The 14,723-nt window shown below is 45.4% G+C and overlaps 1 protein-coding gene across 5 annotated transcripts in view; it reads right to left on the bottom strand.

Annotated features, from left to right (window-relative positions):
- Window positions 1–14,723, bottom strand: part of Mertk (MER proto-oncogene, tyrosine kinase) — a 100,426-nt gene that overhangs the window by 63,145 nt on the left and 22,558 nt on the right. For 3 of the 5 annotated variants that reach the window (XM_040746270.1, XM_040746271.1, XM_040746273.1), the window contains exons 3-5: window positions 9,273–9,373; window positions 7,174–7,347; window positions 1,828–1,914 (exon numbers count right to left, since the gene is read on the bottom strand). In XM_040746270.1, the coding sequence (XP_040602204.1) occupies window positions 1,828–1,914; window positions 7,174–7,347; window positions 9,273–9,373 (362 nt within the window). The remainder of the gene's footprint in view (window positions 1–1,827; window positions 1,915–7,173; window positions 7,348–9,272; window positions 9,374–14,723) is intronic. The other 2 variants (XM_040746272.1, XM_013112391.3) reach the window with 1 other exon arrangement.

Below are 14,723 nucleotides of genomic sequence, written 5' to 3'. Positions count from 1 at the left end.
GACAAATCATTTATTTACTTGTTATTTCTGGTGCTAAGGATTTTGTTTTCTGATTCTGAGACAGGGTCGAAGTAGCCCAGAATGGTCTTGAACTCACCACGCAGCTGATGATGTCTCTAAATGTCTGATCCTCCTGCCCTACATCACGAAGGCTAGGATTACAGGTGTGCACCTCCACATCTGGTTTGTTCCATGCTGGAGATCACCCTGGAGCCTCGTGCATGCCAAAAAGCACTCTACCGACCGAGCTACACCCTCAGCCCTGTGTTGGGCATTTTCTTTGTTTTACAGTGTGAAAAAAGAAACCTGGCCTTACGTGTGGTAGGAAAACCCTCTACCATATAAAATGTTTCTTTAAAAGGGAAAAACATTCAGATCGAAGTAATTTTAGATTCACAGTTGCAAAAATAGCACCAAGTTCCTGTACTCTCTCCTCCCCCACTTCTCTGTAATAAAGATTTTATTCAGTGATAACACCAGGATGAAAACCAGGAAGGTGGCTTTGGTACAATGCTGGTAACTAAAATTAAATGTTACTCTGATTTTACCAGTGCCCCTCTCCTGGAGTGGAGGAGGGTGGATAGTGTAATTCTATGAAATTTTAGTCACAGTTACAGATCTGTGCCTACAAAGTTATCCCACCACTGAAAAAGAACTCCCCTGTGGGAACATCCTAGCCGAAGAAAACTAACTGTGATCTGCTCTCTACCATGGTAATTTTGCACTTTGAGAAGGTGATTTCACTGGGCTCAGACCTTATGCAACCTTCGAGGCTGGCTTTGTTCACACAGAAGAATGGCCTCAGACACGGTACCTTTTCTCCTGTCGCATCACAGAGCTGGGTGGGGAGGGATTGTGTCAAGAGGGGAAAAGTGCCAGGAGTGATGACATATTCCTGTAACCCCAGCTCTTCTACAGAAACGAGACCAGCCTGGAACAAGATCCTGTCTGAAGCAGATATGCTTGCCCAAAGCAGCGCAACCTGCTAGCGCTATTCAAACCACTTCCCTATTTGACACTTTCTTAGCAGAACGATAGGAAAAGTTGGTATCCAAGATTTTATTTTTTAAAACAACAGGATCTCATGTAGCCCAGGCTACCTCCAACTCACTACACAGTCAAGAATGACCTTGACCTTGTGATCTTCCTACTTCTACCTCCCGAGTGCTGAGGTTACAGGTATGCACCACTCTGTCCAGCTTGGGCGGTGCTAGGGATGCAGTGCAGGGATTTATGCATGGTAGGCAATCGCTTTACCAGCTGAACTACATCTCCAGCCCTTGAGGCTAAACACTCGTGTGTTCAGTGGTTCATCCACCCGTTCGTTGAAGAGATAGGGCTGTACTAGCTAATACTTCTCACATAATCATTAAATGGAATAACAGCCTCTCTTATGGACCTGACAAGTAGAGGTTGTGGTTGAATGTGAAGCAGAGGTACAGAAGTCAGAGGGCCAGTGGGTGTGCAGATAAGGGCAGAGCGAGCAGGCAGGCATGCAGAGAAGAGCCCAGAACCGGAGGTCAGAAGATGATGTGGGTTCACCAGAAAGACAATAGGAAGAAAGCAGCTGGGGTAGAATGACCATCGTGAGAAGTCAGGCAAGATGGCACATTGCACTGGTGGACTCTCGGAGACTCTTGAGGTCCTGGGAGTAGGTGGCAGCACTTCAGGAGAGGTGGGAGGACAAAGGTTAAAGTGAAGTCCTGAGGGATATGGGACATCACCAGTGAAATGGTAGACTCCAACCGGCTCGGACTGCAGGGTCCTGCCTGGAGTGAGAAGCTCCACGTGTTTGAGGAGAAGCTATCAAAGCAGAGAATGACTCACTGTGTAGGTGGCAGGCTGGGGGTGGGGCGACTGCAGAGGACAGGGGCAGGAATGCCGGGCCACAGTTAGGATGCAACAGTAACAGTGCTGGCAAGGAACCAGGAAAATATGAGTTAAGGGTTTCATTGTGGAAAAGCTCAGGGGAAAAGGGGCTCCACCGAAATTTGAGAACAATGTGCAGAACTCGATGATTGACTGCTGGACAGCGAAAAGAAAAGAGTTTGGGTAGATTTCAGGCTTCTAACTGGAATATAGCATTGCCTCATGAGGCCTTCTCTGTTGAACACCAGCTATGCCATCTCTACTATCAAACATATCACAATAGTGTGGGTGGAGCCAGAGAGATGGGCCAGCATTTAAGACCACTTGTGGCTCTTGCAGAGGATCCAGACTCAGCTCCCAGCATCCACATGGTGGCTCACAACCATCAGTTAACTCCAGTTCCAGGGAATTAGATCCCTTCTATGACCTCCATGGGCACCAGGCATACATGGGGGGGGGGGGCAGCGGCGCGCGCACGCGCGCGCACACACACGCAGGCAACATACTCATGCACATAAAATAAATTAAAGAAGTCTTAAAAAATTGTAGGATTCTGAGGTGATAAGGCACCTAATGTTGCTCCCTCCTGTATAAGGAAGACCCAAGGTATCAGGTGGATGGCTGCATTTTTGAGGCAATTTTAAGTTGGTTGAATTGACCTAAATGCAAATCTGATGTGTCATTTTGACATATCAACATGAATCCTAGAAAACTTTAAAAACAAGTGATTGGAGTGATTGATAAAGTATATGGTTAGCATATACAAGGCTTTAACGGCTAGGACCACCCCCACCCCAGAAAAAAAAATTTTATCACCAAAAAGAAAAGAGAAAGAGCAAAGCCAGAGCTCACTCTTCCAACCTTTCACAACCAGGACAATTGCTTAAGCAATGTAGCACATTGTAGTCATTTAGAAACTGGGTGGAAAATGCCAGCTCGGCAACCTAAATGAAGGCCCTTCGTTTACAGAAACAGTGGTCTCTGCTCTGGGAATTGTAGAAGAGCTGGTGAAACCCATATTGTATCTATAAGGTTTTGAGAGACTTTCTATTACCTTTGGCTTTCTGGTCCCTGATAGAAGTTGAGGTTACCAGATATTTATACTTTTGAAGGGACTTTCTTATAACATGACACTGGGCACTCTTCTGTCCATCATTTCTGGACTCTGACGATTCAACCAAAAGAGTTTCCATTCCTGTTCTCTGAGGCTATCACGGAGAGCCAAAAGAGTAAATCAGATAAAGTACCGCCCCATACACATAGTCTGTAGGAAGTATGTCCAAGACCTCTGATGTATGACTGAAATTGCATTGTCAGACTCCAGAAAAATACATGATTTTCCTAGACACAGATGCCTCTGACAAAGTTCAGTTTATAAACCAGGTACACTAAAAGATCAATAATGTGAGCTCCTAGTAGATAGAACAGAACAATCTCCAAAATGCACTGTAATAAAAATTATGTGAATATACTCTCTCTCTTATTTCTGGAATTTTCTCCCAAATAGAACTTTTGGACCACGGAAAGCAAAGTCTCAGATGAAGAGGACTACTGTATTACAAGAGGTGAGAGACTCTGCCAGCAAGACTGGCCAATCAAAGAGGTAGACAGCTCAGTTATCAGAATGCTTGCAGCAGAAGTGTGAGGACTTGATTCCATCCCCAGCACCCATGTAAAAGAGGTGGTATGCGATTGGAGTCTACATGCTGACAGAGAGACAGGAGGTGCTCTGGGCTTTCTGACCAGCCAGTCCAGCCAAATCTGCAGACATCAGGTTCAGTGGGAGACCCTACTCAAAGAGTAAGGCAGAGAGTGATCAAGAAAGACACCTGATATCAACCTGCGCTCTCCACATGCATGCTCACACACATGCAGACACACACAACACCAAAAACTGGCAATAAATAAAGTCTGTTAATGTTGTGTGCACATGACTCAGGGCAAGAAATTGACAGTTTTTTTTTGAAAGAGATTAGAATTTTCTAACTTTAAAATACGTTCACTTTTGCTGGGCATTGGTGGCTCATGCCTTTAATTCCAGCACTCAGAGGCAGAGGCAGGTGGGTTTCTATGAGTTAGAGGCCAGTCAGGTCTACAGAACCAGTTCCAGGACAGCCTCCAAAGTACAGAGAAGCCATGTCAAAACCAAAACCAAACCAAACCAAACCAAACAAATACATCCACTTTTTCCTTCAATCCCCTTTTAGCTATTAAATCTCTCTCTCTCTCTCTCTCTCTCTCTCTCTCTCTCTCTCTCTCTCTCCCCCCCCAAGTATTATGAGACTAGCAAGATGGTGCGGGGTAAATCACTTCCTGAGTAAACCTGCGCTCAATCCCTGAATCCCATAAAAGGTGGAAAGGGAGAACCACCTCCACAAAGTTGTCTCTGGTCTCCACACACACTGTGGCACACACATGCTCACACACACACAATAATGACAAAAATTAAAACAGCATATTTGAGGAAATACATATGTTAGTTACTAAAGTCATTCCACAATGCACATATGTCTCTCAAAATACCACACTCTATTTTATAAATGCATATAATTTTTTTTTTTTTTTGGTTTTTACGAGACAGGGTTTCTCTGTATCGTTTTGGAGGCTGTCGGTCCAGCCCCGCCTCGAACTCACAGAGATCCGCCTGCCTCTGCCTCCCAAGTGCTGGGATTAAAGGCGTGAGCTACCACCGCCTGGTGCATATAATATTTTTATCAACTAAAAAATAAAATGTTGCCATTCGTGGAGGCACACACCTTTAATCCCAGGACTTGGGAAGCAGAGGCAGGCAGATCTTTGTGAGTTCAAGGTCAGCCTGGTCTACAAAGTGAGTTCTAGGACAGCCAGGGTTATACAGAGAAACCCTGTCTCGAAAAACAAAGAAACAAAAAAAAAAAAAAAAAGTAAAATGTTGAGGTCAGTGAGACAGCTCTGTAGGTAAAGCACCTGCTGCTAAGCCTGTTGACCTAAAACTTAGATGGTGGAAGGAGAAAACCAAGACCTACAGGTTGTCCTCTGACCTCTACATGTATACACACAAGCCACAAACAAATGTAAAAAGAATTTTAAATTAGCCGGGCAGTGGTGGCGCACGCCTTTAATCCCAGCACTCGGGAGGCAGAGGCAGGCGGATCTCTGTGAGTTCGAGGCCGGGCTGGACCGACAGCCTCCAAAACAGAGAAACCCTGTCTCGTAAAACCAAAAAAAAAAAAAAAAAAAGAATTTTAAATTAAATATACAATATCCATTTTTCACAGAATTAATCTTAGTATTTCTGGGTGTGGTAGCCAGGCTTGTATCCCAGCACTTGCTAGGTAAATGCAGGTGGATGAAGGAGTCAGGGACAGCCTGGATTATAAAGCAAGTTCGAGGCCAGCCTGGGCTACAAGTAGCTGTATCTCAAAATAATAACAATAGTAATGTCTTTCTTTAGTGAACTTTGGAGCAGCTACCCCACAGAGAAGGTATTACTTTAAATTGACTGTGAACACACAAGTTCTTCAATTATCTATTCCTTGAAGAAACTCAACGGAAACTTAGATGAAGGTAGAGAACCCTGTACACGTCTCCCACAATCAAGGGTCACAGGGGGGCTTCAGAGACAGTGCCTGAGGCTGGAATTCACTTGCCTCTCTGGCCTCAGCTCAAGAGAACACTGAGATCCTGCTTCGGATGGCATGCAGCCATGAGCAAAAATGAGGACAAAGTCCTAGTCCTCAATGAGCATGCTGAGAAAGGAGACTGGGGGTAAACAAGTCCTGCCCTCATGCGCGCAATGAAGGATGCGCACATGATGTGACTGGGAGCCATGAAAAGAGTGAAGATCATCTCTTAAGAAGTGACATATGAGTGTGTCATAGGACAAAGGACAGATGGGAACTGTAAACAGAAGAGGGGTGCAAAGGTTCTGAGCAGGAAGAAATATGATGTGTCTGAAGAAATGGAAGGACTCAGTGTGAACTGCACTTAGTGAGCTTGGACGGAGGATTGGCGTGGAATAGAGAGCTGGGCAGGGGCCAGAGCATGTAGGACTTATGGTCAAGGCCAGGAAGGGGTCTGGGTGATAGTCTAGATCAACAGGAAGCGATGGGGGTTCATCGGATGGGTGACATGAGCCACTGTGGAGAACAGTGGAGAGATGCGGGGACCAGACAGGAGCAAGACCTGATGGTGATGTGGACTAGAGTGCCCGCAGCAGAGACGGATAGAGGCTGATTGTGCTGTGATGTAGAAGCAGAATTCATAAGACTGCTGATGCTTTCAGTGTGAAAATGAGGAAAGAGAGGAGTGTTCTTTCCGTGACATTATTTGGTAAGGGAAATTCTGGGGCAGAAGACTGAGAGGAATCAAGAGTTGCATTTTTAAAATGCCGACACACTCAACAAGTAGAAAAACCAAGAAGGTGGCCGAACACAGGAACTGGAAGCTCAGGAGAGAGGGTAGGGCCCAAGATGTAAAGTTCCAGGCTGTCATCCCACAGACTGCATTGAAAGTAGCCAAGGAACTCAGCCAGGAGGGTGTGTCTCAGAGGGAAAAGAAGCTGGGCCAGCACTGAGCTGGGCACCCAATGTTCAGAACTGGCCCAGCAACAAAGAAGACGCAATGAAAAGGGAAGAAAGCCAGGGTCATGTGCTTTTTAAAAAGTCTACCACTGAGATCTCAAGCCTAGAACTGCCTTGGGCACACAGCAGATCCTGAGCATTTGCTGAATGCATGAGGAGGGAATAAGGGATGGAGTGTGGCCACTTTGTCAGATGAGGCTCAAAGAGGCAATCAGAGGGGCAATAGAGGAGCCATTGGCTTTAACAGCACAGGAAGCTTCAGTAGCATTGCTGACAGGAGCCAGCCCAAGAGCAGGAACAAGGCCAAGACATTCTGGTTTGGATACAGACCAAGATGGCCACGGAATGTCAATTCACCAGCAATCCCACAGTGACTCACAAACTTCCTGCCACAGTGCCCGTGAGCAATACACTTTCTTGGCATCCAACCTCAATCAGGTCTTTACTTAAGCATTTCCATAGGAGTAATTCCTGCCAGGCAGGCATGGCCGCAGTGCTATGGAGATGCAAGCAGAGCTCTGGATACCTAGGCTGGATCTGGTCAAGTAGGCAACTGTAAGTACATCCTGCCTCCCTTGCAATACACCCATTCCCCTATTGCTCCCACACCTATTCCTGGGCTTCTTGATTGTTTGACCACTTTTGAGTTGCAGCAAACATCACCAAAGTTGGGGTGGGGGTGGGGGCTGGGGGAGATGAATGAATACACACATGCATGCATGAGCATAATACTCAGACTTACCAGGTACGGTGAGGACAGATGGGGACCTTTCCGGTTTCTCATTCACACGGCTGCTATTTTGAACCCAGAAGATATTGATGGGCTCAGGTGGGCCCACAGCGTGGCAGGTGAGGTTGAAGGCTGTGTTTCTGGTGACATTCATACTCTCGGGTTGCTTAATAAAGTACGGAAGTCCTGCAGAGAAAGATTGGAGCAGAGTATGTCTTAACCAGAAGCAGAGCCTTTGGAGACAGCAATCGGAGATTTCCTTGGGTCTGAAATAGCCAACTGTCACCTCTAGGCAGAGGAAGGAAGAGCACAGCGGTTCTTGACTACCAGTCTTCCCCAGCCAGCTTTCTAGGACACTTTTTCTAGGGACTGTGCGCAGTGATTCATCTGCCTTGGCCAGAAGGGAACGCACAACCAGATTTTAAATCAGGTGTTGCTCAAGGGCCTGGCACTGGTTGGCAGGCTGGCAGTATTTCTCATCAAAACAAACAGAGCAAGACAGGAAAGATGGCTAGCAGTTAAGAGCACTTGCTGCTCTTCCAGAGGACCCAAGTTCATCCTGGGACCCACATCAGCCAGTCTGCTACTACCTGTAACTCCAGCACAAGAGGATCTAGCATCTCTTCTGGCCTCCAAGATCCACTCCACTCCACATACACACAGCATACTTTCAAATAAACACACACATATAAAAAAATACCAAAGTGAGAACAAAGCTACACAAAAGATCTGCTCAGTTTCGAGGGAAATCTGCAGTGTGTGTGACTGTCAGATGGGTAAAGATGGATTTTAAAACCTGTGCACTTGAGCGTAGGAGTCTACATGGTTCAGATATAAGGCACGTACTCAGCGTTCAAACGGCCCTGGGTTCAATGCTCTAAGCACTGTGCGTGACTACAAACACCACACACACACACACACACACACACACACACACACACACACACACACACCTTTATGTATTTGTGCAAAACTGAAGAGTTTACAAGATTTACCCACTTGGAGACATAATGAGCACAGTTTTATAGTTATAATCCTAAAATATTCTGAAATTCCGAAATCTGGCCCACAAGGGAGCCTGGAAATTTTCAGAGAAAGCCAACAATTACTGGTTTGGACCATGTACCCACAGTTTTAGCAGGGCAAGCTGGCAAGCCTCAACACTTAAATCACGGGTTTTATAAACTCATGTCTCACAAATCTGGTTCCAAATAGTAGGATTCTTTTTCCCCATTTCAAAGCTTTCAAGATTCAGACTTTTCCCAACTTTGTGCATTTTTTCTGGAGTCCTGATAAGTAAATTATCTTCTAAGGCTGGCGTTGGTGGCATGCGCCTTTAATCTCAGCACTCTGGAGGCCGAGGCAGGCGGATCTCTGTGAGTCCAGGACAGCCTCCAAAACAATACAGAGAAACCCTGTCTCGAAAAACAAAAAACAAATGACTTCTAAATATTGTATTTTACAAGATTAATACCAAGTGTAGGAGATGCCCTCCTGTTGACTGATGCTCACATAGCTCAGCCACCAGCTGTCTAGCCTGGGAAAGCAAAGGTCCCTATGAGATCATCTGAGGGGCTTTTCCTTGATTCTTCCCTTCCACACTCACCCATTCACTGATTCCCTCCTTTGTCCCTTTCTCCTACCTCTCTCAAGCTTTCTGTGGTGTTACTGGGCATCAAGTTCATGTTCACAAGAGAACGGGCACTAGAAACGCCTTTTAATGGAAGCAGGATGTAGAAGGTAGAACAGAGAAAAAAGGAAACAGAGGTGATGAGATGGTTGTGTTGCCAAGGGCACCTTGGAAAGGGGTACCTCAGGGGAGGAGGACAACACTCGGTGGAGCATGTGCTTAACATGTACAATGGCCTGGGCACACACACACACACACACACACACACACACACACACACAGACCAGAAAGAACTGAATCACTTACATCATTATCTAAAGTTTTTAAAAGAGGATTGTCTAGTAAAATTCCAACACCAATAGATCCATAATGTTTGCATAGTTATAAACAGGTAGGCTACACCCTACAAGTCACACAGGAAACACTTAATGCAGGCTCTAACCAGCACCTTAGCAACAGGGTATTCTGGCTTTGGGCTCACCTTGAACTTCGACGTATATGGGATCAGATACAATCTCTTTGTCGTTCACCTTCATCTTACAGATATACGACCCATTGTCTGAGCGTTGCACACTGGTTATGCTTTAAAAAAAAAACAAAAAGAAATTTGCAGCAACTATCTTTTGTGTCCCTGTTATACAAACAGAAAATCCTTCAACACACTTACCATGTGCTAAGATGGTTAATGTGTCAGCTAGGCCGTGGTGCTTGGTTGTCTAGATGCTGCTGCACAGATATTTTTCAGATGCCATAGACATTTAACTTGGCAACCTTTGAGTAAGACATACCTCTTGTCTAATCGGTTGCAGACTGAGGTCCTCTGAGGAAGCTCAGTGTCAGTTTTCCATGGGTCTCCAACCAACACTCTGCTGGTTTCAGAGTTGTTAGTACGAATTACAATGTGAATTCATTGAAACTCTCTCTCTTTTCTCTGTCTCTCTTATTTCCCTTCTCCTAGGATGATCAGGCAGGCACTGGTATATAGAAATGTGTCTTGGTTTATTAGTTATCTTAGCTTTGCTTTGCTTCTGCTCCAGCTGGAACAGAAAATATCTGATCCATCTGGCACAGTGCTGTGTGTCTGTGATCCCAGCACTCAGGAGGCCGAGACAGGAGGATTGTGAGTTTGAGGTAAACCTGGACTACTCTTCAAGAACTTGTCACAAAACAAAACAAAAAGGATCTTTGGCTACTATTGTCTTCTTTCTACTTTTGCAATGTGTTTACAAACATAAATATACAACATACATAAAAGCTGCTTTGGGGTGCAATGTACTATATTATATTACTATATTATAAATATACTATATTATAAATGTAGCTCTACTGGTCATTATTTTTTCTCAGCTATGGCTTAGGGTATTTGCTATTTAGGTCTATCTAGCACATATTTTGTTACTATTATTCCTAAATGTGCTTGTGGTTATTACTTGACATAATATACTTTAATTTTTACAATTCATAAACGTTCATGGCTGCTTTTAAAAAATGGTATGGGGAGCCGGGCATTGGTGGCGCATGCCTTTAATCCCAGCACTCGGGAGGCAGAGGCAGGCGGATCTCTGTGAGTTCGAGGCCAGGCTTGACCGACAGCCTCCAAAACAGAGAAACCCTGTCTCGTAAAACCAAAAAAAAAAAAAAAATGGTATGGGGCTGGTCAGATGTAGCCCTGTTAGAGAACACAAGCACAGCAAAACCCAGACCCTGGGTTCTAGCTCTAGCCTGGCTTCCCACCCAAGGTATGAAAAACCCATCAGCTTTTGAAATAGAAACATCTGGACCAGAAACAAATGACACAGACTGAGCCACAGTGTCTAGACAGGAACCACCTGGCCACAGCTGCAGAGCTGGCACTGGGGAAGCCCGTACCCCAGGGCAGTGGTGGCCAGCCTGGCCCCAGGATACTCTACAAGCATTCTGCATCTCTATCCCTCAGTATGACAATGCTGGGCTGGCATACGGGGAGATGTCTCACGTGTAGCAGTGAAATTCTCAAGTCTTCAAAGAAGTACAAACAAGCAAAGGTACTATAAGAGCTGCATAAATGAGGTGCTTGGGGCTGTCAAAACTTGTAGACAGAGAAGAGAGAGTAGCTGTTACTAATGGGGTGGGGCACGTATCATGGCGTAGGTAGCCAGGGTCACTTGGTAATGTGAATGTGCTTATTGCCATGGCTCTTCACACACGCAAAGGGCTTAAGTGCTGACTTATAGTACATGCAGTTTACCAAATACAAAAGCAAAAAGAAAATGCAACTAATAAATGGATGCAAAGACCCACTGACATGCTTTTTGCTTCCACCTGGTGCTGGGAGGCCATAATGCATAACTAGATGAAGGGGACTCTGAGCGAAGTTTATAACTTTGCCCATGGTGGTTTGGCTAAAAGATCTGTGTTCTTATTTTCTGGATTTCTGCTCATATTTGACTCCATTTTCCTTTCCTTTCTTTTTTCTGACAAAGCTTTGCTGTGTGGCCTGGGCAGACCTCCTACTTGAGATCCTCCTGCCTCAGCCTTTAAACTGCAGAGGTTACAGGCATGCTCTCCCTGCCCCTCCCCCATTCCTCTCTTTTTAAAGTATCATCATCATCATCATCATCATCATTCTTATGTATACAGGTGTTCTGCCAACAAGTACGTCTGTGTATCATGCACATTCCTGGTATCCAGGGAGGCCAGTCATATGCCTTGGAACTGGAGTCACAGATGGTCGTGACGCCACCATGTAGGTGCTGGGAACTGAACTTCGGTCAAGTGCTCAAAACTGCTGAGCCATCTCTCCAGTCCCTTAATTCCATTTTAATTGCCACCAAGAGCAGTGAGATAAAGAAGTGACAACTGAAACTGGGGCCAGGAAAGGCCAAGTGTAGGGAAGTTAGGCTCACAGAGTCTATGAGCCTTCCCACCTCAAATACAGCAGGAACCTGTTCAGAGATGGAGCCCTGAGTCTCAGTAAATCAACTGGGCTGGGTGGCTAGCAAGCCCCAGGGATCTGCCTATTTCTGCCTCCCTAGCATGGGAACTTCAAGTGCAAATCACCACATTCAGCTTTTTTAAATGTGTGTCCTGGGGATCAAAACCAGGTCCTTATGCCAAGTACTTTACCTACTGAGCCATCTCCCAGGCCTAAACGACCATTTTAAAACTTGCATTCTCAGGGCTGGCATCATGTGGTCCAAGCCCATCACTACAGAAAGAAAGCCAGGGAGTTGCGGCTGCTGACCCATAGTCACATAGATGGCTTTAACATCAGGGTTGTGCTCTCTTCAAGCAACATGTGACCTACGTGACCCTTCTGTTTCTTTTGGCCATTAAGCACCCCACTATGTATTTTTAAATGTTTTCCTTTTCTCTTTGTGAGCTTTGTTTATGTAAAACATCTGCTTTCTGTAGAAAAAAAATTTCTGAAAAAAAATTGAATCAGGTATCCTGTGTGGCCACTGTATGAGAAGAACAGCTTGATAAGATGAACCAAGAGAATCATGGGAGTCTCTTCTTTGCCCTGAAGCAAAGCACAACTAGTGGAAATAGTGACAAGCTAAATTCTGGCCACGGTCATCAGGTCTGTAGGAAATGTGCGGTGGCTTTCTGAAAAGGAAACAAAGATGATTCACCTAAAGGCATGACACATATGGGATTGTGCCAAGTGTCAGGTCAGAGAAAGTGAAAACATCATAGATCAAAGAAGGCTCCACTCCAGAGTGCAGGGGTAGGGCGGGGTGGCGAGGTGAGGGGTGGGAGAGAGGGGGAGGGGGTCAGGAGAAAAGGTCTAACTCTGAGAGGTTTGTACCTCATTTTAAACTCTTGGAAACAGCAGGCCAAGTCAGTTCTTCAGTTGATCAAACCCCACAGGTTAAAAGAATGCAATCGGGATGCAAAATTCTGATAATTAGAGTGGGGGAGAAGTGTAAAATAGAGAAGCTAGATACAGGAACCAAAGTTTGATGAAAGGAATACAGACCCAAACGAATTCCTATGGAGTGCTGGAACTCCACAGCACAGTGGGATAGCTGTCATTGGCAACAACCTGTTATATATTTTATGAAGCTCTAGAAGAGATGAGCTCTGAACAATAAGGAGGAGGAAATACTAATACCCTGATTCTATCAGTGCATAGTGTATATACCACAAGTACCTCATTAATATGCATTATTAATACATGTTAATAAAAACAAAACCCAGGAAATTGCTGAGGAGGAAGAGCAAAATCTCAGCGTCTACAACCTCTGAAATAGGATGACTCGACCTTTGGGAGAACAGAATATTCCAGATACATGTCCTGCCTTGGCTGATCACAGTTACCCCTAACTCATCAACCTTACCTTTGCAAAATGGAGGGAATACTGAAAGTATGGCTGGCATCAGGAAAACTTCCCCCAGCAGCTGATGAGAGCAGATGCAGAGACCCGCACCAAAACATCAGGCAGAGCTTGGGGAATCTCAAAGGGGAGGAGGAAGGATTGTAGGGGTCAGAGAGGTTGAGGACACCACGAGAACACACCCACAGAATCAACTAAGCAGGGCTCATAGGGGCTCACAGAGCCTGCATGGGTCTGCGCTAGGCCCTGTGCATACACACTGTGGTTGTTTAGCTTGGGGTTTTTGTGGGACTCCTAACAGGGGCAGAGGGGGTGCCTCTGATTCCTTTGCTGGCTCTTGGGACCTTTTCCTCTACTGGGTTGCCTCATCCAACTTTGATATGAGGGTTTGTGCCTAGACTCACTGGATCTTGTTATGCCATGTTTGGTTGACATCCCTGGAAGACCTGCTCTTTTCTGAAGGGAAATGGAGGAGAGGTGGATCTGGGGGAGAGGGAAGGCACGTGGAGTAGAGGGAACACATGACACTGGAAAAAAGTGGAGGGAGGAGAGGCTGTGGTTGGGATGTACTGCATGAGAGAAAAATAAACTTAAAAAGAAAGACAGAAAGAAAAAGAAAGTGAGGCTGAGACCCTGTCTCATTCCCTAGAACTTTCCTTCTACTTTTTTGGGTGCAAGCTGCACTGGTACCACAACTGGCAGCAGCATGTGGGACCGAGGGCGGGTGACACTGAGTGAATCAAAGGGCTGGGACAGCCACATTGTCTTAAAGTACCACAACCACAGACAACATTGATATTGTCTCGTGTGTGTGTGTGTGTGTGTGTGTGTGTGTGCTACACACACACACACACACACACACACACACACACACACAGCAAGTAGGCTAAGACTAAGGTAGCCACCTGCCTTTGCCTCTCCAGAACTGGAATGCATCATCTCCCACTGAGAGCTGAACTCAGGTCCTCATGCTTGCAAGGCAAGAACTTTACCAACTGAGCCATCTCTCCAACAGCTGATATTGTTTCATAATCCCTTAAAAAGTTACTTTCCTGGGGCTGGAGAGACGGCTCAGCAGTTAAGGAACATGCCGTTCTTGCAGAGGTCTGGTGTTCAGTTCCAGGATCCACATGGTGTTTCATAACTGACTGTACATATACACAATGCACATCCATACACACAGGCAAATACACACACATTAAATTAATAAATGATTTTATAAACAAACAAACAAAAAACACTAACCACTTTCTCAATCCAGCTCTGTAGCCTTAGCATATGGGTGGATCTGGAATTTAAGACCATCCTTGGCTACATAGTAAGTCTGACATCGGCTGGACTATATAGAGGCTGTCTCCAAAAGAAGCCAACTTTCTCTTGGGATGGATTATATAGCTCAGAGGTAGAATGTATACTTAGCATGCTCAAGGCTCAGGGTTCTATCCCCGATCTGAAAATGAACACACACACACATACAATTATACCCTCCTCCATACATAGTTTCCCATTCCCTGGTAGCTCTTGGATCTAAGGTGTACTTAGTACTGACTTTAGATGAGTTGGGAACAGCCCTCTAAGCCCTCAGAGTGTGTGTTAGCCAGCAGTTACCATGA

This window comes from Mesocricetus auratus, unplaced genomic scaffold, assembly GCF_017639785.1.
Source record: "Mesocricetus auratus isolate SY011 unplaced genomic scaffold, BCM_Maur_2.0 Super-Scaffold_100004, whole genome shotgun sequence".
NCBI classification, from domain to species: domain Eukaryota; kingdom Metazoa; phylum Chordata; class Mammalia; order Rodentia; family Cricetidae; genus Mesocricetus; species Mesocricetus auratus.
This window is presented reverse-complemented; position numbering and strand designations above follow the sequence as displayed.